Source organism: Pogoniulus pusillus, chromosome 12 (genome assembly GCF_015220805.1).
Source record: "Pogoniulus pusillus isolate bPogPus1 chromosome 12, bPogPus1.pri, whole genome shotgun sequence".
Lineage (NCBI taxonomy): Eukaryota > Metazoa > Chordata > Aves > Piciformes > Lybiidae > Pogoniulus > Pogoniulus pusillus.
In genome coordinates, this window is record NC_087275.1 from 1388736 (window position 1) to 1411649 (window position 22914).

Consider the following 22914-nt stretch of genomic DNA (forward strand, 5'->3'; position numbering starts at 1 on the left):
CCTGGAGAAGAGAAGGCTTCAAGGCAAACTTATAGTGGCCTTCCAGTATCTGAAGGGGGCTACAGGAAGGCTGGGGAGGGACTATTGACAAGATCTTGTAATGCCAGGACAAGGGGGAATGGGTTTAAACTGCCAGGGGGGAAGACTGAAACCAGATGTTAGGAAAGGGTTCTTTGCAGTGAGTGTGGTGAGACACTGGCACAGGTTGCCCAGGGAGGTTGTGGAGCACAGAATCACCCAATGTGATCACATCTTCAATCATATTCTGTGATTCTGCGCTCCACAACCTTCCTGGAGCTGTTAAAGGCCAGGCTGGATGAGGCCTTGAGAGACTTGCTGTAGTGGGAGGTGACCCTGCCTATGGCAGGGGGTTGGAACTGGATGATCCTTGAGGTCCCTTCCAACCTAAACCATTCTCTGATTCTATGGTAAGAGTTTAATGTAATATAAGATATTGTAATCACAATGCATAATTACACCTTAGCTAATAATCTAATCCAATCATACAAAGCCTGATTACTTTAGCTTAGCCTATTTGCAGAAGAAGTGCAGTGAAATACAGGAAAATAACCAATATAAAACAAAACCAAAACTAGCAGCTACCTGACTTGTTCCATCATCATGCACGCAGAACAAAGAGCCAACACCCAAGAACCCATGAGCAGTGTCTTGGTTCCAATTTAAACTCCCAGAGACTCAAATATATTTGATAGAACCAATAACAATTTATTGAGTGCCCTTCCCTCTTCCCCTTCTTTCCCAAGAGAAAGGAATTCGCTGTACAGAGAGAGGAAGGTAAGCACACCCAAATAAATAATCTTACTCTGATTTGGAAGTTAAAAAGAAGAAAAGTTTAGCAATAAATTAAAAAGGTATCTGAGGTAGAGAAGTTACAAAGGTATAGGGAAGGGAAAACAAACACAAACTGTGTAAACACAGCCAGATTTTGATGGTAATGTGTTTGTCTGCCTCGTGGGTGATGGCCACGTGGTAAGAACCAGGGACAGGAGGGTGATGCTGGTAGGCAGGGAGGCAGGGAGAGAGCAAACAGCAATTTCCCCTGCTTCCATAGGCCTTTAGGCAGGAAGGAGGAGTGGGCTAACCGTGAACCATCTGTTCAGACCCACCCCTGGGGAGGGGTCAAGACCACCTGGAGTCAGGTTCCAGGTCACTGCCCCTGGAGGGTTAACCCTGTACAGGCAGCAGCCCTACCGGCAGCCTGCCATGTTGCAGTCTGAACTTCAAGCCCTGTAACACCTTGCTGCAGTTAGCGCTTCCATTTCTGAAGCTGGCCTGACTGCAGCACGGTGTGAACAGCAGCGGCAGCTTCACTCCAGCCTCCACACCTCAGCAGCAATGGAACAGCAACATCTCACCTGCAGCCGTTCTTCCACAGCACAAAACAGTGAACATCACCCAAAGGAGCTTTCTTGGGGTAGCTACACAGCCAGCAATTGCTCTTGAACCCACCGAGTGCCTGCAGCCCCTCTGCTGCGTACCGATGGCTTCCATGCAAACCTGCCCTCTGCTCCAAGCGCGCTGCTGAACGTGCTGTAACCCAGCCAGCTCTTATTTCTAGTAGCTAGAGCTCATTTTGCTCACACAGCCATACATGTAATAAAGCAGTAGTCTTCCAGAGCACTCCAAATTCCTTTCTTCTCCCCCTCTCCCTCCCCTGTGGGTTTGAATCGGAAGGAGAAGGCAGCACAAAAACTGCTTCCCTCTCACCCCCAGCTCTGCGGGTTTGAAGGGGGAACAAACAGCAGGAGGCCTTTCTGCAGGTGCACTGACCCATGTGGGAGCCCACACTGGAGTCAGGCTGGGGCTTGGCTGGGTTTTTGGCCCAGGATAGAATGGCAAATGGGCACTTTGTCTAGAAAAGCATAAACAGAGCAAGAGAGAGGGCAGGAGGGGGTTCCCACCTTGACAGAGCTCCCAACAGCACAGGTTCCTGCCATGACAGAGTTCCCTGCTTTGGGATGGCTCCTGCCTTTTGCACAGCTCTTGGTTTTGCACCATCTCTGCCTTTGGATGTTTTTCCCCACTCTGCACCATTCTGTGCAGACCTGCAAGCTTGGCAAGTCCTGGGAGAGAGCTGCTGGTGGCACCCAGACCTGGCTGCTCTCTGACCATATCACAGCCAACTGGCTGCCTTCCTGACTGGTGAGACCCCAGCAGTTTGGCTCTCTCCTGTTGCTGCTGCTGAGGTGGCTTCGCTTCCATGAATCCCTGTCCTGTGGCAGCTGTGTCCAGAGACATTGCTGAGCTTGGCAGCTTTGCCACTGGCCTTGGGCTGCTGCCTGCATCCAGACCATTGGATATTGCCTGCAGTGCCAGGAGGCAGCCGAGCCGCAGAGAAATCCAGCAAGGGATCACTGCCGAATACCTCTCTCAGCTGTGTGAGCAGAGCCTGCTGCTCCCTCAATGCTCTGCTCAGCCTGACTGACAGTGGGGTAAAGCTGTGCTTGTAGCTTAGCCTTTTCCAGCTCCTGACTTCCTAAACCTCTGAATTCGTCCACAATGTCCTTTGAAGAACTCCTGAAGGAATCAGAACCTGTAACCAAACCTGCACAAGTTCTGCATCTAGTCTGGGGCAGGGTGTTCAGGAAAACCAAACCATTCTCTTTGTGTGACTCCTGCCTGGGCCACAGGAATTCCCTGCCTGCACAACAAGCACATACCTCTGCTTGCACACGTTGAGTTGGACAGGTGGTGTTTAAAACCACAAGTGCTTTTCAGTTTCTCTGTTGATAAGGAGCAGACTCCTCCAATTAAAGAGTCCTTGTTACTGTACTTAAGTCCAACAAGTACACGTTACAAACATCCTAAGTAAAAAGCAAGTTTCTATGTTGTTTTTAAAACGTGTAGCTACATGAGCACATTACTGTGTTGGAAGTGGGGAGGCAAGAGCCGTCCAGAAAGGCACATTCTGTTTCTCAAAAGCAATTAACATGTAGGGAAATACAGAAAAGCATTGAGCTGAGTAAAAATAAACTTGCAGTGGTCTTGTACAAACAACGAGTTCTCCAGAAACATTTCAAGAGCTTCCTTCTCCCTCTCTACTTTGCTCTGCTCCAGATTTAAAAACAAATGTACAATTATCTCACAGTTCCTAACAAAGCACACAGGTTTCCACGTTCCTCTGTTTCAGTGGGGTCTGTAGTGCCTCGAACTGTCACAAACTTCAGTTTTAAGGTGGAGTATAAATCCTAAGCAGGTTCAAATTTAGCGCAGTTACGTCAGGGACAGACGATGCCAGCTGCGGTTATTTAAAGAACCAATGAGTCGAGTTCTATATTTAATAGGATGCTGTGGTTACATACAGCTGGATGGTAAAGTCACATTTTGAAATCATTTTCCCGCTCCAGAAACTTCTCAGTGACAAAGTTGTGTTATGTCAGAAGCTGACACTGAGACACAGCTTGTAAAACTCCTGCTATTTATTATACTTTCAGATACTGTCACACGCTTAAAGAAAGGTCTGCTACACCACACAGCACTAACACAGGCACTGAATGTTTGAGCACCAGAATCATAGAATCAGGCAGGTTGGAAGAGACCTCCAAGCTCAGCCAGCCCAACCTAGCACCCAGCCCTGGCCAAGCAACCAGACCATGGCACTAAGTGCCCCAGCCAGGCTTGGCTTCAACACCTTTAGGGATTGTGACTCCCCCATCTCCCTGGGCAGCCCATTCCAATGCCAATCACTCTCTCTGACAACAGCTTCCTCCTAACATCCAGCCTAGACCTGCCCTGGCACAGCTTCAGACTCTGTCCCCTTGTTCTGTTGCTGCTTGCCTGGCAGAAGAGCCCAATCCTTCCTGGCTACAGCCTCCCTTCAGGTAGCTGTAGACAGCAATGAGCTCTGCCCTGAGCCTCCTCTGCTGCAGGCTGCACACCCCCAGCTCCCTCAGCTGTGCTCCAGGCCCCTCACCAGCTTCATTGCCCTGCTCTGGACACTTTCCAGCACCTCAACATCTCTCTTGAATTGAGGAGCTCAGAACTGGACACAACATTCAAGGTGTGGCCTGAGCAGTGCTGAGCACAGGGGCAGAAGAACCTCCCTTGTCCTGCTACCCACACTGCTCCTGAGCCAGCCCAGGATGCCATTGGCTCTGCTGCCCACCAGGTTTCAGACAGTAACAAAGACTTTATAAAAAGTACTTCTCAATATGTTTCTTAAACCTGTCTTTTCAAAGACTGTTTGGAGAGAGCTCAAGTATGTTAAACCTCACTGCAAAATAGACAAAGAAAAATAAGTTCCAAAAGAGACATAGTGTTATGAGTTTAGCTTAAATGTGCTGCTATTTATACTGTCCTGCCTCATGCCAGCCTCAGAATGAAAGTGCTGGCTGAAGCAAAGTACTATGGGGCTTGGAAGTCAGATTATAACAGGAGAGGCTTCCTGTTCTGATTGCTGCTTTTGGGTGCCAGGCTTTGGGTGTTGGCTTTTTCCCTGGTGGATGGCGTTATGAAGGGGAATGATGCAGTGGTTTGCCTTGCTTGCTGCTGCTTGCTTTCTAATGCCTTTTCTGCAAATGGTCTGAGGTAATTGTGCATTCTGCTATCACATCACCTCCCAGGGAGGTGGTGGAGTCACTGTCCCTGGAGGTGTTCAAAGTAAGATCAGATGAGGCACTCAGTGCCATGGTCTAGTTGGCTGTATAGAGCTGGGTGATAGCTTGGCCTGGATGAGTATGGAGGTCTCTTCCAATCTGCTTGACTCTATGATTTATATATTGAACTCATTTCATCTCAACTCTACCCAGAGAGCTTTTTTGAGTGCATGTTACTTTTCCCTCACTTTGGTCGTGTGGGGAAACAGGCTCCTTAACCAGTTCACAGCGTTTTAACCTGTTACAAACAAAGTCACAGTATCACAGTATCACCAAGGTTAGAAGAGACCTCACAGATCAGCAAGTCCAAGACTTTACCACAGAGCTCAAGGCTAGACCATGGCACCAAGTGCCACGTCCAATCTTGCCTTGAACAGCTCCAGGGACGGCAACTCCACCACCTCCCCGGGCAGCCCATTCCAGTATCCAATGGTTACTCCTATTAAGTGCATTTAAAAACAGCATGAGCAAAACAGCATCACTCTACTGTCATTCAAAACAACAATAATGCCTTTGTTAACATTATTTGCTGAACAGAAAGCATCCCAAATACCAACATTTTGACTGTGCAATAGAGCAGTCAAACCTCCACACTCTCTTCAACTAATGACTTTGAAGAAATGAGTTTGAATATTCCTACACATAGTTACCGTTTAGCTACAGTCATTCCATACAGACAACAACTGAGTATGTATCTTGATTTGCTTCTTCCACGATTTTTTAACTTTTACAGTCTCTTTGGGCAAGTTTAAGTTCTTGTACCTCTTGCTGGTTTAGTAGCTTGTGATGTGCATTACCAGCATTACTGATGACACCTTGCAAAGAGACAGTTGGCATCTCATATCACAGGCTAAAAGTCATAGAATCATAGAATCACCCAGGTTGGAAGACAACTCCAAGATCATCCAGTCCAACCTAGCACCCAGCCCTGGCCAATCAATCAGACCATGGCACTAAGTGCCCCAGCCAGGCTTTGCTTCAACACCTCCAGGCACAGCGACTCCACCACCTCCCTGGACATTTCATCTTCAAGAAATAGCATTTCAGTCTCCAGATGTTCTTATGAAAAGGCAGGCTTCATTTGAGGCACAGGGAACATGCAGCCAACAGCCTGCAGAATCCAGTCTAGCATACAGACTACTATATACAGTGAACTTCAGCAAAAACTGAGGGGATTGAAGCTTCTGGTTTGAGGCCAGATGACTGCTGCTATTCTAAGGAAGCAGTAGTTTCTCAAACAAAGCTTAAAAACAAAAGCAGATGATGTGAGCCTGGGATCCAGGACCATGTTTTGCAAACCCGAAAATAAAGCCTTGTAATAAACCCAGGCAAAACCAAACCATACAACAACAGAGCCACACATCCCAGAAAGAGAGGGAATATCACAAGGTCAACTGATCTACAACGTTCCCCTGCAGACAGGAAATGGTTTTGGCAAAACCTTTAATGGAACATGTGTAAGTACAACCCTAAGGATACTTGTACTACACAGCCAAAAATTCTGGCAATATTTCAGTTCTTTTCTTTTTTCACATGACCTTGCAGAGCCTCCAATTTTTTTAACAGATGTTTTGGAATGTTTCGTTCCTTAATACAGAGGAGACAGAAAAGCTTGCTACAAAATCTGAGCTAAAACAGTTTCATAAGCAATGCATTTGTGATTTTTTCCCCTCTGTGTGTACTGGGATAATGTTAAGAAAAAACAAAACAAAAGGACAAAAAATATAATAATAAAAAAGGAATATTTATAACCTAGGAACTAACTGATTTTTATTCCTTTATTTTAAGCACAGTTTTACAAGCAGCAAATTTTGCTGATTACCTTCTAAAGTTAAGTAATATTTACTTCCTCACTCATCTATATATATGAAAGAAAATTCTGAATGTGCTGGCCTGAAATTTACTTGTTAAGAGTTTACTAGAATACAAAATACAGAACTTGTTGTAGAATCACAGAATCAACCAGGTTGGAAGAGAACTCCAAGCTCAGCCAGCCCAATCTATCACCCAACCCTATTCAATCAAGCAGACCATGGCACTAAGTGCCCCAGCCAGGCTTGGCTTCAACACCTCCAGGGACAGTGACTCCACCACTTCCCTGAGCAGCCTATTCCAGTGCCAATCACTCTCTCTGCCAACAACTTCGTCCTGACATCCAGCCTAAACCTCCCCTGGCACAACTTCAGACTGTGTCCCCTTGTTCTGCTGCTGGTTGCCTGGCAGCAGAGACCAACCCCACCTGGATACAACATCCCTTCAGGGAGCAGCAGACAGCAATGAGCTCTGCCCTGAGCCTCCTCTTCTCCAGGCTGCACACCCCCAGCTCCCTCAGCCTCTCCTCACAGGGCTGTGTTCCAGGCCCCTCACCAGCATCATTGCCCTTCCCTGGACACCTTTCAGTACCTCAACACCTCTTGAATTGAGGAGCCCAGAACTGGACACAGCACTCAATATCTAAATCTATTTTTCAGAGTAAGCAGTTCAAACATACTGGAAATAAGCAAGCTTTAGAAGGATTTAAATTGTGGAAAAGACATTAAAAAGGTGAAAAGTTGGGAAAGCTGGGGGGCATAGCCATTGCTTCATGCCCTAAGCTTTGCCCTCCCAATTCACAAGACAATTCAGAGGATTCTTTCAGTGAATAGTCTGCAAAGAAAGTGGCCTTAATGCCACTACTGTTTTGGTAAGTCCTCCATATGAATCAGACAATGTGCTTCTCTCCTAAAGCATGCTCTAATTACTGAAAAATAAATAAGCAAAAAGGGAGAAAAAAGGGAAAAAAACCACAAACCCAACAAAAACAACTGTACTAGTTTGAGCCTAGCTAGAATGCTTTGGTGAGAAGAATCAGATGACAGGCTGTGAAAAGGAAACACTGGTGATGTCTGCTGCACTCATAGGCTTGCTGAGATGGATAAGAACAAGAACACAAACAGATAACAGAGTCACTGTCTGGGCTTTGGGCTGCACTTCTCTCTCTAACCTAACCTGCCGTCTGTGTGACTAATCCATCTGCTTCCTAACCCCCCGGCTGACCCTCCAAACTACCTTAAACATAAGGCAAGATCTAGGGCAAGGTAGAGGGGTGGGAGGAAGGTGGAAGGGTAGTTGGGAGCCCCTCCTGGGCAGGGCCAGTGGCATCCTGGCCTGCATCAGGAATGGTGTGGTCAGCAGGAGCAGGGAGGTCATTCTGCCCCTGTACTCTGCACTGGTCAGACCACACCTCGAGTACTGCGTTCAGTTCTGGGCCCCCCAGTTTAGGAGGGACATCGAAATGCTTGAGCGTGTCCAGAGAAGGGCGACGAGGCTGGGGAGAGACCTCGAGCACAAGCCCTACGAGGAGAGGCTGAGGGAGCTGGGGTTGTTTAGCCTGGAGAAGAGGAGGCTCAGAGGTGACCTTATTGCTGTCTACAACTACCTGAAGGGTGGTTGTGGCCAGGAGGAGGTTGCTCTCTTCTCTCAGGTGGCCAGCTCCAGAACAAGGGGACACAGCCTCAGGCTGCGCCAGGGGAAATTTCGGCTCGAGGTGAGGAGAAAGTTCTTCACTGAGAGAGTCATTGGGCACTGGAATGGGCTGCCCGGGGAGGTGGTGGAGTCGTCGTCCCTGGGGCAGTTCAAGGCAAGGTTGGATGTGGCACTTGGTGCCATGGTCTAGCCTTGGGCACTGTGGTAAAGGGTTGGACTTGATGATCTGTGAGGTCTCTTCCAACCTTGGTGATACTGTGTGTGTGTGTGTGTTTCTGTATTACCTTTAACTTGTCTATTTCTGTCTATAGCTGTAACTGTTGTAACTCTCTGCTTGTGTCTTGTGCTAAGCTGTGAATACAAAGCTTCATTCAATTTCCAGAGCAACTGAGCCAGGTCAGGGTGATTTGCTTAAGTGTGTGGGGGGCAGGTAACACCCAAACCATCACAACACCATACCAAAACCCAAACACTAAAAGTGAAACAGCACAACAAAGCTCTAAGAAAAGTTGATACCCGCTGAAATCAAGCTTTCAGTAGTCTGCTTAAAATTTTGGATGACATTGCATGAAAAGACTACATTCTAGCTGGTGTGGTATCATCATTTCCTGTTGTGAGGTACCTCGTATGTAGTTCCATAGTGGCAGGTGTACTGGCATTGTCTGTTGGTCTCCGCATCTTGCTCAACGTTCGTGTAAAAAATGACTCCATCTCCGGAACAAGAGACAATCTGTTTGTCATTGGTGCATGGTAAGAACTTGGCACTGAAGATGTTTGCCCTGTGTCCTGAGCGAATGGTTGTTAACACCTAAGGAGGAAAGAACAAAAGAGGAAGGTTGTATCAGGTTAGAGTTTCCAAAGCAAATAAAAGATGGGAAATAACACATCCTCTGGCACTATAAAACATCATTTATGTACAGGTCACCAGTAACCTACAGCTTAATGTAACAGAACAGAATCATAGCGTCAACCAGGCTGGAAGAGAGCTCCAAGCTCATCCAGTCCAACCTAGCACCCAGCCCTAGCCAATCAACCAGACCATGGCACTGTGCCCCAGCCAGGCTTGGCTTCAACACCTCCAAGGATGGCAACTCCACCACCTCCCTGGGCAGCCCATTCCAATGCCAATCACTCTCTCTGACAACAACTTCCTCCTAACATCCAGCCTGTACTTCCCCTGGCACAACTTGAGACTGTCCCCCCTTCTTCTGTTGCTGGTTGCCTGGCAGAAGAGCCCAACCCCACCTGGCTACAGCCTCCCTGCAGGTAGTTGTAGACAGCAGTGAGGTCAGCCCTGAGTCTCCTCTTCTCCAGACTAAACAACCCTGCACCTCTCAGAGATGCTGCTTCATTAATACACTGTGGAATGCAAATCAATATGTAACTATCAGAAAACAAAACAGTCTTCTCAATGGAGCTTTTCTTAGTGGACAAGAAAGAAATTCTTCACATTAAGGGTGGTGAGACACCGAACAGGCTGCTAAGGGAGGTCTCCCACCTTTTCCTCGCAGGCCTCAATCTAATGCCCCTGGTTTTCACGCAGTCACAGCACCTAACTTACCCTCTGCTCCAGCTCTTCCCATCTACAGATCTCAGTTTAGATGGCAACCTGAATTTGATGACTGCCCCAACTTGAGATAACCTTCAGATATTGTTTTCCCTTGCTTCTCACATTCACTGTAAGCTGAAACAGTATCCAGAAACACACACATCTAAACTTTTTCACTGAGAGGCTGTCCCAAGAAGCAGATCTAACCTCACCTTGTTTGCCCCTCGGTTCCCAGACTTGCACAGCAAAGTGACGCAAAGGAACGAAGGATTAGAGTCTATTCTAGAACCACAGAATGGCCCAGGTTGGAAGGGACCTCAAGGATCAGACAGTTTCACACACACACCCCCCCCCCCACAGGCAGGACACTTCCCACTAGAACAGGTCACTCAAGGTCTCATCCAGCCTGGCCTTGAACACCTCCAGGGAGGGAGCAGCCACAACCTCCCTGGGCAACCTGTGCCAGTGTCTCACCACCCTCACTGCAAACAACTTCTTCCTAACATCCAGTTTAAATCTCCCCTCTTCAAGCTCAAACCCATTCCTCCTCAACTTGTCATTACCAGACCTTGTCAATAGTCCTTCCCCAGCCCTCCTGGAGCCCTCTTCAGATACTGGAAGGCCACTCCAAGGGCTCCTCAAAGCCTTCTCTTCTCCAGGCTGCAGAGCCCCAACTCTCTCAGCCTGTCCTCACAGCAGAGCTGCTGCAGCCCTCTCAGCATCTTGGTGGCCTCCTCTGCACTGGCTCCAACACTTCCAGGTCCTCCTTTTGTTGGGGGCTCCAGAACTACCCCCAGGAGTGCAGGTGGGGTGTGAGGAGAGCAGAGCCAAGGGGCAGAATCCCCTCCCTTGCCCTGCTGCCCACACTGCTCTTGCTGCAGCCCAGCACAGGGTTGTGTCTGGGCTGCACTCCCACTGCAGGCTCCTGTTGAGCTTTTCATCAGCCCAGACCCCCAGGTCCTGTTCCTCAGGGCTGCTCTCAGCCATTCCCCACCCAGCCTGGAGTTGTGCTTGGGACTGCATTCGCATAGGTGCAGGACCTTGCACTTGGCCTTGGTGAATGTGCTGAGGTTGGCCTGGGCACAGCTCTGCAGTCTGTCCAGGTCCCTCTGGATGGATTCCTGCCCTCTAGCAAGTCAACTGTGCCACACAGCTTGGTGCCATCTTCAGACTTGCTGAGGCTGCACTGATTCCTCTGCCCATGTCCCTGACAAAGATGTCACACAGCACTGGTGCCAGCACTGACCCCTGAGGGAGCCACTTGGCACTGGTCTCCAGGTGGACATTGTGCCCTCAGACACCACTCTCTGGGTGCCACCCTCCAGCCAATTCCTTATCCAGCAGTGCTCCACTCATCCAGGCTGTGTTTTTCCAGCTTGGTGACCAGGATGCCGTGTGGGACAGTCAGAAGCCTTACTCAGGTCCAATATTACATGCACAATATTTTCCATGCCCTTACTGCTTTCACTGAACATCTTTTTCTGCTGTGGTTATTATACTGCACTACGGAGTGAAGAAAGAGGTGTAAGAGTTGCTGGTAGAGAAAAAGATGAGAAAAAGGTACCACACACAATCATCCCCCCAAAACTTATTGTCAGCTACACACAGTAAACCACCTTACTCTATCTGAACATTTTACTACCAACACAGAGACTACAAACACTTAATGATGGAAGGGGGAAGAGGGGGGAAGCAAAGAAATTCAGATGGTCTTCAAAACACTTAACCTCCTGTAGTAATTGCGTACTCATAGCTTCTACAATTGCTTAAGTAATGTGCCACACAAAATAAATTGAAAAGACAGGAATTCAAATTGCATCTCATAAAATCACAGATTAAATCTCTAAGAAAGGATTCTTCATTCATGTAGCCATCCAGAATCTCGCCCACAGGCTCCCATCCATAACAATAGATACCATCCTCCAAAGAGAGAATTTCTGGCAGCTATTCTGCTGTGTTCATTAAACCTGAAATGTTTAAGCTCCCTGTCCAAAATCTTTACACTAAAAAGTTATATGCCCAGGGAGGCTGTGGCTGCTCTCTCCCTGGAGGTGTTCAAAGCCAGATTGGATGAGGCCTTGAGTGACCTCTTCTAGTGGGAGGTGTCCCTGCCTATAGCAGGGGGTTGGAACTGGATGATCTTCGAGGTCCCTTCCAACCTAAACCATTCTCTGACTCTATGAACAAAGCAGTATCTTTAAAGTCACATTAAGAAACAAAGCCATTCCTTTTATTTCCACTCTTGTTTACTCCTGAGTCTGAACAAATGCAAGTCAAATATCAGCAGATTTCAAGGCTTTTCAGGCCATTTTGGCTAAAACTGATGAAGCAAGTCTAAAATAACAACCAACCAACTTCAAAACATATTTTGAGGGCCAGGGTAGTAGAGCGAAGACTTCTCTAATTAACTGCAGTTTTAATACTGAAGTTGACATCCCTCAGTATACTAGTGAACAAAACTGAGTACACGCTAAATATACATAATTATGCTATTGCATTGTCCTCCCAAATCATGCTAGATGTCAGCCAGAAGGCAGAAACAGCTGGGGCTAGGGTATTAAACCCATGAGAAGACTATTTCTCAGCATCCAGGAGCACCGGCACCAGCAGCAAGAGGTGCAGCAGCATTTGGAGGGAAAGACACAGACAAGGAGTGTCAAGGGGCTGTGCTTTTTCTTCCACCCAAGACAGGGACACATTTCTCGGTGAGAAATGCACCTTCAATACATGGCTTAACCTCTGCTGCATTTCTATTATAGCAGAGCTACTGCAAAGGCTTGCATCTCTGACTGTGTTGGCAGTTACCCAGGTTTTATTAACCCAAGATCAGCTTGCAGTTAGTGCATTTATCAGCAGCAATCCCAAATCTGGTGTATCTTGCTTTGGACAATTCATCAACTTGACTGTTTCAATTTTCTGAAGCTGTGTCAGTGGAGGTGCCCCAGGCACCAGAGAAGCAAACATCCATTTTGCCAAATAGTTCTATTACGAGTCCTGGGCTCTGAGAGAAGCAGAAAAGAGGATCTTACCCACAACATAACAGATGCACAAGCACTATAAACACATAACATAGCCTCTGAGACACATTAGATAGCAGCAATTAGTAATATATGGCCAGATGCAAATACATGAACTGGAGTGACTGATTTAAAACTCATGGAAAATGAGACTAAGCAAACAAGATTAAATGCTTCCTTAGCAAATCAGATGTTTCACCACCACAGAGGGCTGCATTGGGTGTTTCACCACCACAGAGGGCTGCATTGGGTGTTTCACCACCACAGAGGGCTGCATTGGGTGTTTCACCACCACAGAGGGCTGCATTGGGTGTTTCACCACCACAGAGGGCTGCATTGGGTGTTTCACCACCACAGAGGGCTGCATTGGGTGTTTCACCACCACAGAGGGCTGCATTGGGTGTTTCACCACCACAGAGGGCTGCATTGGGTGTTTCACCACCACAGAGGGCTGCATTGGGTGTTTCACCACCACAGAGGGCTGCATTGGGTGTTTCACCACCACAGAGGGCTGCATTGGGTGTTTCACCACCACAGAGGGCTGCATTGGGTGTTTCACCACCACAGAGGGCTGCATTGGGTGTTTCACCACCACAGAGGGCTGCATTGGGTGTTTCACCACCACAGAGGGCTGCATTGGGTGTTTCACCACCACAGAGGGCTGCATTGGGTGTTTCACCACCACAGAGGGCTGCATTGGGTGTTTCACCACCACAGAGGGCTGCATTGGGTGTTTTACCACCACAGAGGACTGCATTGGGTATTTTACCACCACAGAGGGCTGCATTGGGTGTTTTACCAACACAGAGGGCTGCATTGGTAGCTCAAGTGCATTTCTGCTGCTCTACCTATCTCAGAAGAGAAAATGCATCTGCCAGAATCTGACAGAATTACAGTACATTTCTGCTACCAACACAAACTTGCTGCCTTTTCCTATGTTGATTCTGTTACTCCAGCCACAGAAAACAAGCTAACACAATCTGAAGTCATTAAAAATGTAATCTCTAGTACATTTCAGGAACAACACTGATTATGAAGTCTTCCTGTCAGTACCTGCTGTTTTATAATTGCATCTGCATATACTGCTTGGGGCTGGGGGGGAGAGGGGAAAATCTGCTCTGCTGTTAGCCGAGTTATATTTTTTTACCTAATCACTTAAAGTGAGAAAACAAAACAGCTTCTGTATTCTATGAAAAGAAAGATATGTGTGTAGCTCTGTATTTCTCATGTGGCAGCAGCAGTACACAATGGGGGAAAAAACAACCCCAAATGATCCCGTGAACAAATAAAGTTTACATTGCTGCCTCTATTAACATATCACTATCTTTTAATAATTATGTAATAACAATATTATAAACCCATTAGCAATAAATATTAAACTCAGTACAATACTGAACATCCTTCACTTGTATGGAAATGTACTTCTGAAGTCTCTTCACCTGCTGTCTTAGATAACCCTTCTTCAGGTGAACTCTAGTCCAAGAGAAGCCCTGGTCTAACACCACTGATCTGAACGCTGTCATTCTGGTACCAATAGTTTAAAGGAAGAGAGCAAGCTCAGGAGCCACAGTTTGTTTTGGGAAGTGAGGAAAATGGCCTTACCTATAGGCACAGGCTACACTCCTGATTACTATTACTGCCCCACCAAGGCTTCTCAGGAAGGTAAAATTTTGCCGCTCCCATAACCTTCTATTCAACCTCTCTTCCACCATATCAACCATACATTTTGGTTCCCCCACCGCATTCAATTTTTCAGCACCTCTTCAGTTTTAGTTCTCAACCTTCACTTAAACACTGATGCATAGGATACTGAGCACCAGAGGACACAGTTCATAGCATCTGTTCTATCAAATCAATGCTTCCTTAAAGAGCCAAGAAAGCATGCAACAGTGCTGCTACATGACAGATACTAGCTAACGTTACTGGAAGCCATTTGACTTCATTGTAACCCATGTGAGTGCAGAAGTGGAAGAGCAGAGGCCTCTTGTATAGGGTTAACACTCCTGAGGGAGTAACCCTGAACCTGACCCTAGGGGTCTTGGCCCCTCCCCAGGGGTGGGCCACACTCCAGGTGATGGTTAGCCCACTCCCCCCACTTCCTGGCCTATAAAACAGAGAAGCTTCCTGCTCCTCTTCCTCTCTTTCCTTCGCTCCCTCTCGACACACACACTCACACTGCACACCAGCACACCCCGTGGCAGCCACGAGGCAGAGACTCCATCACACTGCTCGGGTTGTATCCATCCCTTTTTGTATTTTGCTGTTTTCCCTTCCTTATCCTTTGTAAACTCCCCTACCTCCAATACCTTCTCTAAGTTATTGTTAAACTTTTCCTTTTTAACTTCCAAATCGAGTGAGATTGATTTATTTGGGTGTGCTTACCTCTCTCTCTCTCTCCCTATCTTTGGGAAAGGAGGGGGAAGAGGGGAGGGCACTCTATAAATTCTATAAATCGTCATTGGGTCTATTAAATTTATTAGAGTCTCTGGGAACCTGCATTTGAACCCAAGACACCTCTACAGCCCTTCCCTTTACAAACATACTCCCTCTGCTACAGAGCCAAATACACAAGCACAAGGCAACAGAATTTCAAATTCTAATCAGGACTGACACTTCAACCCTGCAAAGCAAGACAATTCAGTATATCCCATACAGCAAACCTGAATATTTTAAAACTAAACCAAACCAGAAAACAATTCAGATGACTCTCAGATTTCACAGGACTTACTTAATCCCATTGCTAATTCTGACACTAATCTGCTGTGAGACCATGTTCCTTTTGTGCCAGACCACCTACCGTAAAACGAGATAATACCTACGTTGCAAGGGATTAGAATGCTAAGGCTTTAAAGCACTGTGAACTTTTATTTCCCTTTATAAAGCTGTGAAGTGCTTCATAATACCTTTTTTTTCCAAATAATAATTAACTCTTACATAATACCTTGGGAAAAGAAGCTGGACACCCTGGAAAAAAATAGGCTGAATACCTTAGGAAAAATGGCTGAGCACCTTGGGAAAAAATAAGCTGAACACCTTGGGAAAAAACAGAATCACAGAATTAAGCAGGTTGGAAGATACCTCCAAGCTCAGCCAGTCCAAGCTATCACCCAGCCCTGTCCAACCAACTACACCATGGCACTAACTGAATGTCTTGGTAATAATACCTGAATACTTTGAAAAATAGCTTATTACCTCGGAAAATAGCTCAATACCTTGGCAAATACAAGGTTGCTGTCTACAACTACCTGAGGGGTGGTTGTGGCCAGGAGGAGGTTGCTCTCTTCTCTCAGGTGGCCAGCACCAGAACAAGAGGACACAGCCTCAGGCTGCGCCAGGGGAGATTTAGGCTGGAGGTGAGGAGAAAGTTCTTCCCTGAGAGAGTCATTGGACACTGGAATGGGCTGCCCGGGGAGGTGGTGGAGTCGCTGTCCCTGGAGCACTTCAAGGCAAGGTTGGACGTGGCACTTGGTGCCATGGTCTGGCCTTGAGCTCTGTGGTAAAGGGTTGGACTTGATGATCTGTGAGGTCTCTTCCAACCCTGATGATACTGTGATACTGTGTGAAATAGCTCAATACCTCGGCAAATAGCTCCATACCACAGCAAATAGCTCCATACCTCGGCAAATAGCTCCATACCTTGGAAAATAATACTGTAAATACTATTTGAATAATTACTGAGTATCCAGAACAAACATACCTTTCTGCTATAGGGATTAGTGATTACCAGATTGGTGTCATCTGAACCAGACAAAATATATTCTCCTGTGTCATTCCAGCAAATTGTATTCACCTGCATGGAAAAAAAAGAAAAGTTTACCTTTACATTCACAGAATATTCTAACATCAATACTCATCACCAGCACAGAAGCTGGAGCTACAAAAGGCAATTTCTAAGTAGCTAGCACACACACACACAAATTAAACAGTTAAATGTTTTTTTTAACAAATTTTTTAAAAATCTTCTTTTTTTTAAACAGATTTATTTAAACATAGATGAAGATGCTGCCTCAAGCTGTGCCAAGGGAGGTCTAGGCTGGATGTTAGGAGGAAGTTTTTGTCAGAGAGAGTGACTGGCATTGGAATGGGCTGCCCAGGGAGGTGCTGGAGTGGCTGTGCCTGGAGGTGTTGAAGCCAAGCCTGGCTGGGGCACTTAGTGCCATGGTCTGGTTGATTGGCCAGGGCTGGGTGCTAGGTTGGAGTGGCTGAGCTTGGAGCTCTCTTCCAACCTGCTTGATTCTATGACTCTATGACTCATCTATGGACTCTCAAATACTCCCTCTGCTGCAGAAGAGCCCATCAGTTAAATAAAGCCTTCCCACAAAGGCCACAGTAGCCACAATTCTACACATTCAGGTGCTTTAATGCACTAAATTACTCTGCTGAGTTCTCTGCATTCTAAATGGAGGTCTTCACGACATTGGCATTAGTTTGTCTTCACCGCATCCAGAGCTGACTATCAACTGCTTTGTATACTTCTCAAGGATCATGTGAAAAGCACCACAGAACTTGTCCCACAGCTCTTTTGGGAAGCAAGTATGCTGGGAAAGAAGAATCCTACAGAGAGGTACCAAATTGTATTGGGAGAACTTTACTATATATTCCCTCATCAGTTCTCCTTCTCACATGACTGTTTAACAATGTGTCACTGAAATAAAGTTGTAAAAGACACCCAAAGTCCAGGAAGCTCAAAAAGTATCCTTAGAGTAACCTGTCTTCAAGCAGCAGCCAGCACAAGCACAGGAAAAGACTGGATGCATCACCATTATTATTCCCAGCAGCCTCTAAAAAGGTTTTAAGTGTCCAACTGCACTGTCAACATCTGTTTGCTGTGCTGTGTTGGCTGATTAACTGCCTTAGTGTCACGTATCAGAACAGACTATGGAAGTGGTAGAAAATTCACTTGGTACTAAATCCTCTTCTCAATGCTTTTTAAAATTCACATCCTGCTCTGATCCCAAAAGACAAAAATATTTTTGTTTAAAATAAATATAGCCATTTTAGTTACTATTTTAATAACAAGCTTAGTTGGGACCTTAATTAGGCAAAGCTGCAAAGTCAGAATTAGCAATTAGATAGATCATAGGCACAACAACTTGACTTAATAAAGAGCTTTAACTTCTGCTCTCACAAAAAGGTCTTCATGTTACATTACAAATGCCTATGGCAGAGTTAGCTCAATGCTCAACAGCAGTCCAATAATGTTAAAAGTCATTAAGTGTAAGGTCCTGCACCTGGGTGGGTGCAATCCCAAGCACAACTCCAGGCTGGGTGGGGAATGGCTGAGAACAGCCCTGAGGAACAGGACCTGGAGGCCTGGGCTGATGAAAAGCTCAACAGGAGCCTGCAGTGGGAGTGCAGCCCAGACACAACCCTGTGCTGGGCTGCAGCAAGAGCAGTGTGGGCAGCAGGGCAAGGGAGGGGATGCTGCCCCTTGCCTCTGCTCTCCTCAGACCCCACCTGCAGTCCTGGGGGCAGTTCTGGAGCCCCCAGCACAAGCAGGACATGGAAGTGTTGGAGCCAGTGCAGAGGAGGCCACCAAGATGCTCAGAGGGCTGCAGCAGCTCTGCTATGAAGACAGGTTACAAGAGTTGGGGCTCTGCAGCCTGGAGAAGAGAAGGCTTTGAGGAGATCTTGGAGTGGCCTTCCAGTACCTGAAGGGGGCTCCAGGAGGGCTGGGGAAGGACTATTGACAAGATCTGGTAATGACAAGTTGAGGAGGAATGGGTTTGAACATGCAGAGGGGAGATTTAAACTGGGTGTTAGGAAGAAGTTCTTTACAGTGAGAGTGGTGAGACACTGGCACAGGTTGCCCAGGGAGGTTGTGGCTGCTCCCTCCCTGGAGGTGTTCAAGGCCAGGCTGGACGAGGCCTTGAGCAGCCTGTTCTAGTGGGAGGTGTCACTGCCTATGGCAGGGGGCTGGAGCTGGCTGAGCCTTGAGGTCCCTTCCAACCTGGACCATTCTACGACTCTATTCCATTCTATGGTTAGGAGATGCCCAGGAAAGCTGAAGTCATTCTGCCAGTGTATGCATCCAGGCACAGCAATCTGTGTCTTCCACACTATACAGACTTTAGGTTTATATCCCACTTCAGTATTCTTCATTTCTATCACTACCCATTTGAAAAGAGAGTTTTTAAGAAAGAATTACTAAGTTGATCATAGGCATCTACTACTTCTTATAGCAAGCAGCAATTAATTTGTAGTGTTCTGAGGAGGGGATACAGCAGAAGCTTAAGAAATCATGAATGACATGGGAATAGAACCAGTTCCCTGTGAATCTTTACAGTACAGAAAATGGAAGGCCTTCAATGAAACCACCATATTTATCCAATCCCCTCTCAGTCTTCTCTTCTCCAGACTAAGCAGCCCCAGGTCCCTCAGGCCTCTCCTCATCAGCCATGCCCTCCAGTGCCCTCATTGTCCTCGTAGGCCTCTGCTGGACCCTCTCCAGCAGATCCCTGTCCCTCTTCAACTGGGGAGCCCAAAACTGAAGGCAGTATTCAAGATGAGGTCTCAGCAGGGCAGAGCAGAGGGGGAGGCGAACCTCCCTTGATCTGCTGGACACACTCTGCTTAATGCACCCAAGGATGCCATGGGCCTTCTTGGCCACCAGGGCACACATGAGTAACTTGTTAGCCACATGACACACATGGCCCTTTATTAAAAATGGAATTCATTGTCTTGGAATGTCCTAAACACCAAAAATAGAAGAATATACAATGACAGAATGTATCAATGAAGAATGAGAAGTCATCAGGAACAAAAATGCTACTTTCACCTCCATCTGTTGTGTGCTGTGTTCCCTGGAATACCCTTCAAGTACTCCTTGACAGCCCCTATCTCAACTGTCCTCACAAATGAGGACTGTCCACTGCCAGGCTCGACTGAGCAGTGGCTAGTCTCATGGTTTTATAACCCTGGCTGTCAATCATCAAGAAGCACACATTTGGCTAGCCCCTAGGTCCATCTGTCATTGAAATAACCCATCCTGGCAACGTGAATGAATGTACTTCCCAAAACACTGCCAGCCATAGCACAGTGTGAACACAACATCCAAAAGTGCTCATCTACGTTTGTTTTCAGGCAGAAAGACACTCATAGTGCCCTAAAGAAACCAAAATGCTAATACAAGGATAGAATAACAGAAACAAGAATGGGAAAAAAATACAAACAAGGAAGCTGTCCAAAAATTAAAAGGAAGAAGAGGAGAAAAAAGCTACCAGAGAAATGAAAGAAATTAAAAAGACATTGAAGAGAGGAGGATGGGTGATCAGAAGCAGAGTCTGAGGGACAAAGAGGCAGGGGAAGCATTGAAGATGCAAAGGGGAGACACGATTATCTAAACTGAAGCACCACAAGTCTGCACAAGACATGAATTGTTCTCCTTCTAAATTACAATTTCATTGCACAGATAGCCTCAGGATGAACAGCTTCCACACACCCTTGCCGGGGACAACGCTGGTTCACAAAAATCCTGGAGCTGGAGGTCCATAGCTCACCAGGCTTTTTATTCTGTACCAATCACCTTCTCAACTTTAGTGTCAAAAAGTCAGTCAAGTAACAAAGTCTTTCAGTGGAATAAGCTTGATTTTTATCCTTTTTTCTTCCAGAGAACAGTGACTTTCCAATAACTCAGCAGTCAACACACATCACTTTTCAATGTTCAATACAACCTATCGAACAACAGTGAACAAAACCCATATATATATGTATTGAGGAATAGAAACAGATGCTCAATGAAAGCAAATTAAAAGAAGTTCTCATGTCTCAGCCACTGAACACTGGTGTTTCACAACTCTGTGAAGCAGCTACATGTCTACTACCTTCACAGTCACTCAATACCCAAACCGAAAGCATAATGGAACATTGGTTGATTGGCCAGGGTTGGGTGCTAGGTTGGACTGGTTGAGCTTGGAGGTCTCTCCCAACCTGGCTGATTCTATGATTTATGGCTCTAACAATTTGCAGTTCTTGGAGAAATATGCAGGAGCCAAAAGAAAGGATACAAATAAAATAGCAAATGACAGTTACAAGCAAGATGAGAAAAGGCAAAGGATGTGCAAGTAGCTTTTTTCTACTAAGCGCTCCATCGTTATCAAGTGTATCTAGTTTTCCTTGCCACTCAGCTAGCCTTGAAAGAAAGCAGCAGGCACTTTTAACTCATTAGTCAAACTGTCAAAAACAAATTTACTTTCTCTGTGTCTTCTCCAAAGGCAATGCAGGAGGCACTACAGCCAAGCCTAAAAAAATAAAAAGGGAAAATGCAGACTTCACTCTCCTATGCAACGTAGAAGCAGAATCTACTCCTTTGCAAACAAGATTAAATAACAGAATAAAGGAAACAAAACTGCAGATACTCAGAAGATCAGAAAGATCTCCTAAGCAAGGAAGGGAATGAAAAAGGCACTACTCATCTGCGGAGGAAAAGGCAGAAACTGCACATTCAACAACATGCAAACAAGTTTCCTATGTTAATTTAAGCACAGCTTTGATTTGCTCGCATGTGCCATCCTGGAGATATACACCTCAAAGTGACTTAGAATCCAACACTGGATTAGTTGCACCCCTCTGCTGTAAGTAATCACTACATGCTTTAATTATAGATAGAAGAAAATAGGTTTAAATTTTAAGAATAATACAAAAATCAAATTCCTTCTTGATTAGAAATTCTATTGGTTTCATAGAATCAGTCAGCTTGGAAGAGAGCTCCAAGCTCAGCCAGTCCAACCTAGCACTCAGCCCTATCCAAACAACCAGACCACGGCACTAAGTGTCCCAGCCAGGCTTTACTTCACACCTCGAGGGATGGCGGCTCCATCAGCTCCCTGGGCAGCCCATTCCAAAGCCAATCACTCTCTCTGCCAACAACTTCCTCCTAACATCCAGCCTAGATCTACCCTGGCACACCTTGACACTGTGCCCCTGCTCTGTTGCTCATGTGTGCCACCCTGGACCTGTACACATCAAAGTGGCTTGCTCACGTGTGCCATGCCGGAGATGCACACCACTCAGGATGCTTGTTTGTTACTGAACTTGATGTTTATGCATTACTCCTCCTTCCTAAATTTGTGCTCTATTTGTCAAAGGTAATATTTCAATCTCTTTGCCCTGTACCTAGGTTAAGTAAAAATATTTCATTTCAAAGAAAGACTTAAAATATTTTGACCACTTTCAAAAATTGCAGATGTTAAACAAAGAATATTTTAAATGATACTCTCGCCCTCCAGAGAAGCTGCCTTTTGTTTTGTCTCTTTAAATAAGCATGCAGCGCTCGACCATTTGCTTTTTAGACTTGGAAAAGGAATCACTCAGAATCAGAATGCAGTTTTAAGTCAACAAAATACATCAGTAACAAATATATCAATATATTTCAACATATATTCAAAATATAAGAGAAATCAAAATATAAAAGAATATATTCAAAATATATATCAAAATACATCAATAACACAACGCTACTAAAAATTCCATGTCAGAGGTTTAAGGTGAGTTCTAAGTGAAAAGACAAGCCTAGAAGAAGAGATTAATTCGTTCAGCAATGATGTATAGGAATGGGATTTTGTTTCACTTCAAAGGTAAAGCATCAGATGTTTAAGAAGCAGCATGTACCTAGAGAATTCAGATGTAGGTCTCAGCAAGTAGAGCTTTCCAGGTCAGCTTGAACACATAGCATTTGTATTTTTAAGTTAAGGAACTATCATCATGGCAACAAAATCACGATTTAAGGTATTTTAACCAATGAGAAAGCAATAAGTGACTTACACATCCATCATGCACATTCAGGGATGCTTCAAGTTTTAACCTTTGGATAAATTCTCTTCTGCCTGTGAAGAAAAATACTAATTACATCTTTTTTTCCAAAAACTGAAGAAATACTCAAGATCCTACTAATTGGCACTAACAGGTAAAGACCTAAACAATAAAGCCTCCCATTTGATAGCACTTCTTCATCTCTAACAAGAGCGCAGGCACAGCAGAATGAACATTCCGCAGGTTCACAGACTGATGCTTTCTCTAACAGTTACGAAGCAGAAAATAACTCTGGGGTTATTTGGTTAACTTAGCTGAAAGCCAGCAAGTATAACAAGCAACTGAAGTACAAACATTTATACAGAGGCAGAAAGAAGGCTATGTTCAGGTCTCAAGTAGAAAGCACAAAACGGTCTTGAAATCCCAACAAAGAACAGGAAGCTGATCTTCCAAGCCTTATCTACAGTTCTACACGGCTCAAACCACAGAAAACACAATTTCAACTCAATTACTGCCT

General features: G+C 45.7%; 1 protein-coding gene across 3 annotated transcripts in view; it reads right to left on the reverse strand.

Annotated features, from left to right (window-relative positions):
• The window catches only part of DCAF6 (DDB1 and CUL4 associated factor 6), a 113088-nt gene that overhangs the window by 72703 nt on the left and 17471 nt on the right, over positions 1 to 22914 (reverse strand). For all 3 annotated transcript variants that reach the window (XM_064152238.1, XM_064152236.1, XM_064152237.1), the window contains exons 2-4: positions 22410 to 22471; positions 16345 to 16437; positions 8704 to 8889 (exon numbers count right to left, since the gene is read on the reverse strand). In XM_064152238.1, the coding sequence (XP_064008308.1) occupies positions 8704 to 8889; positions 16345 to 16437; positions 22410 to 22471 (341 nt within the window). The remainder of the gene's footprint in view (positions 1 to 8703; positions 8890 to 16344; positions 16438 to 22409; positions 22472 to 22914) is intronic.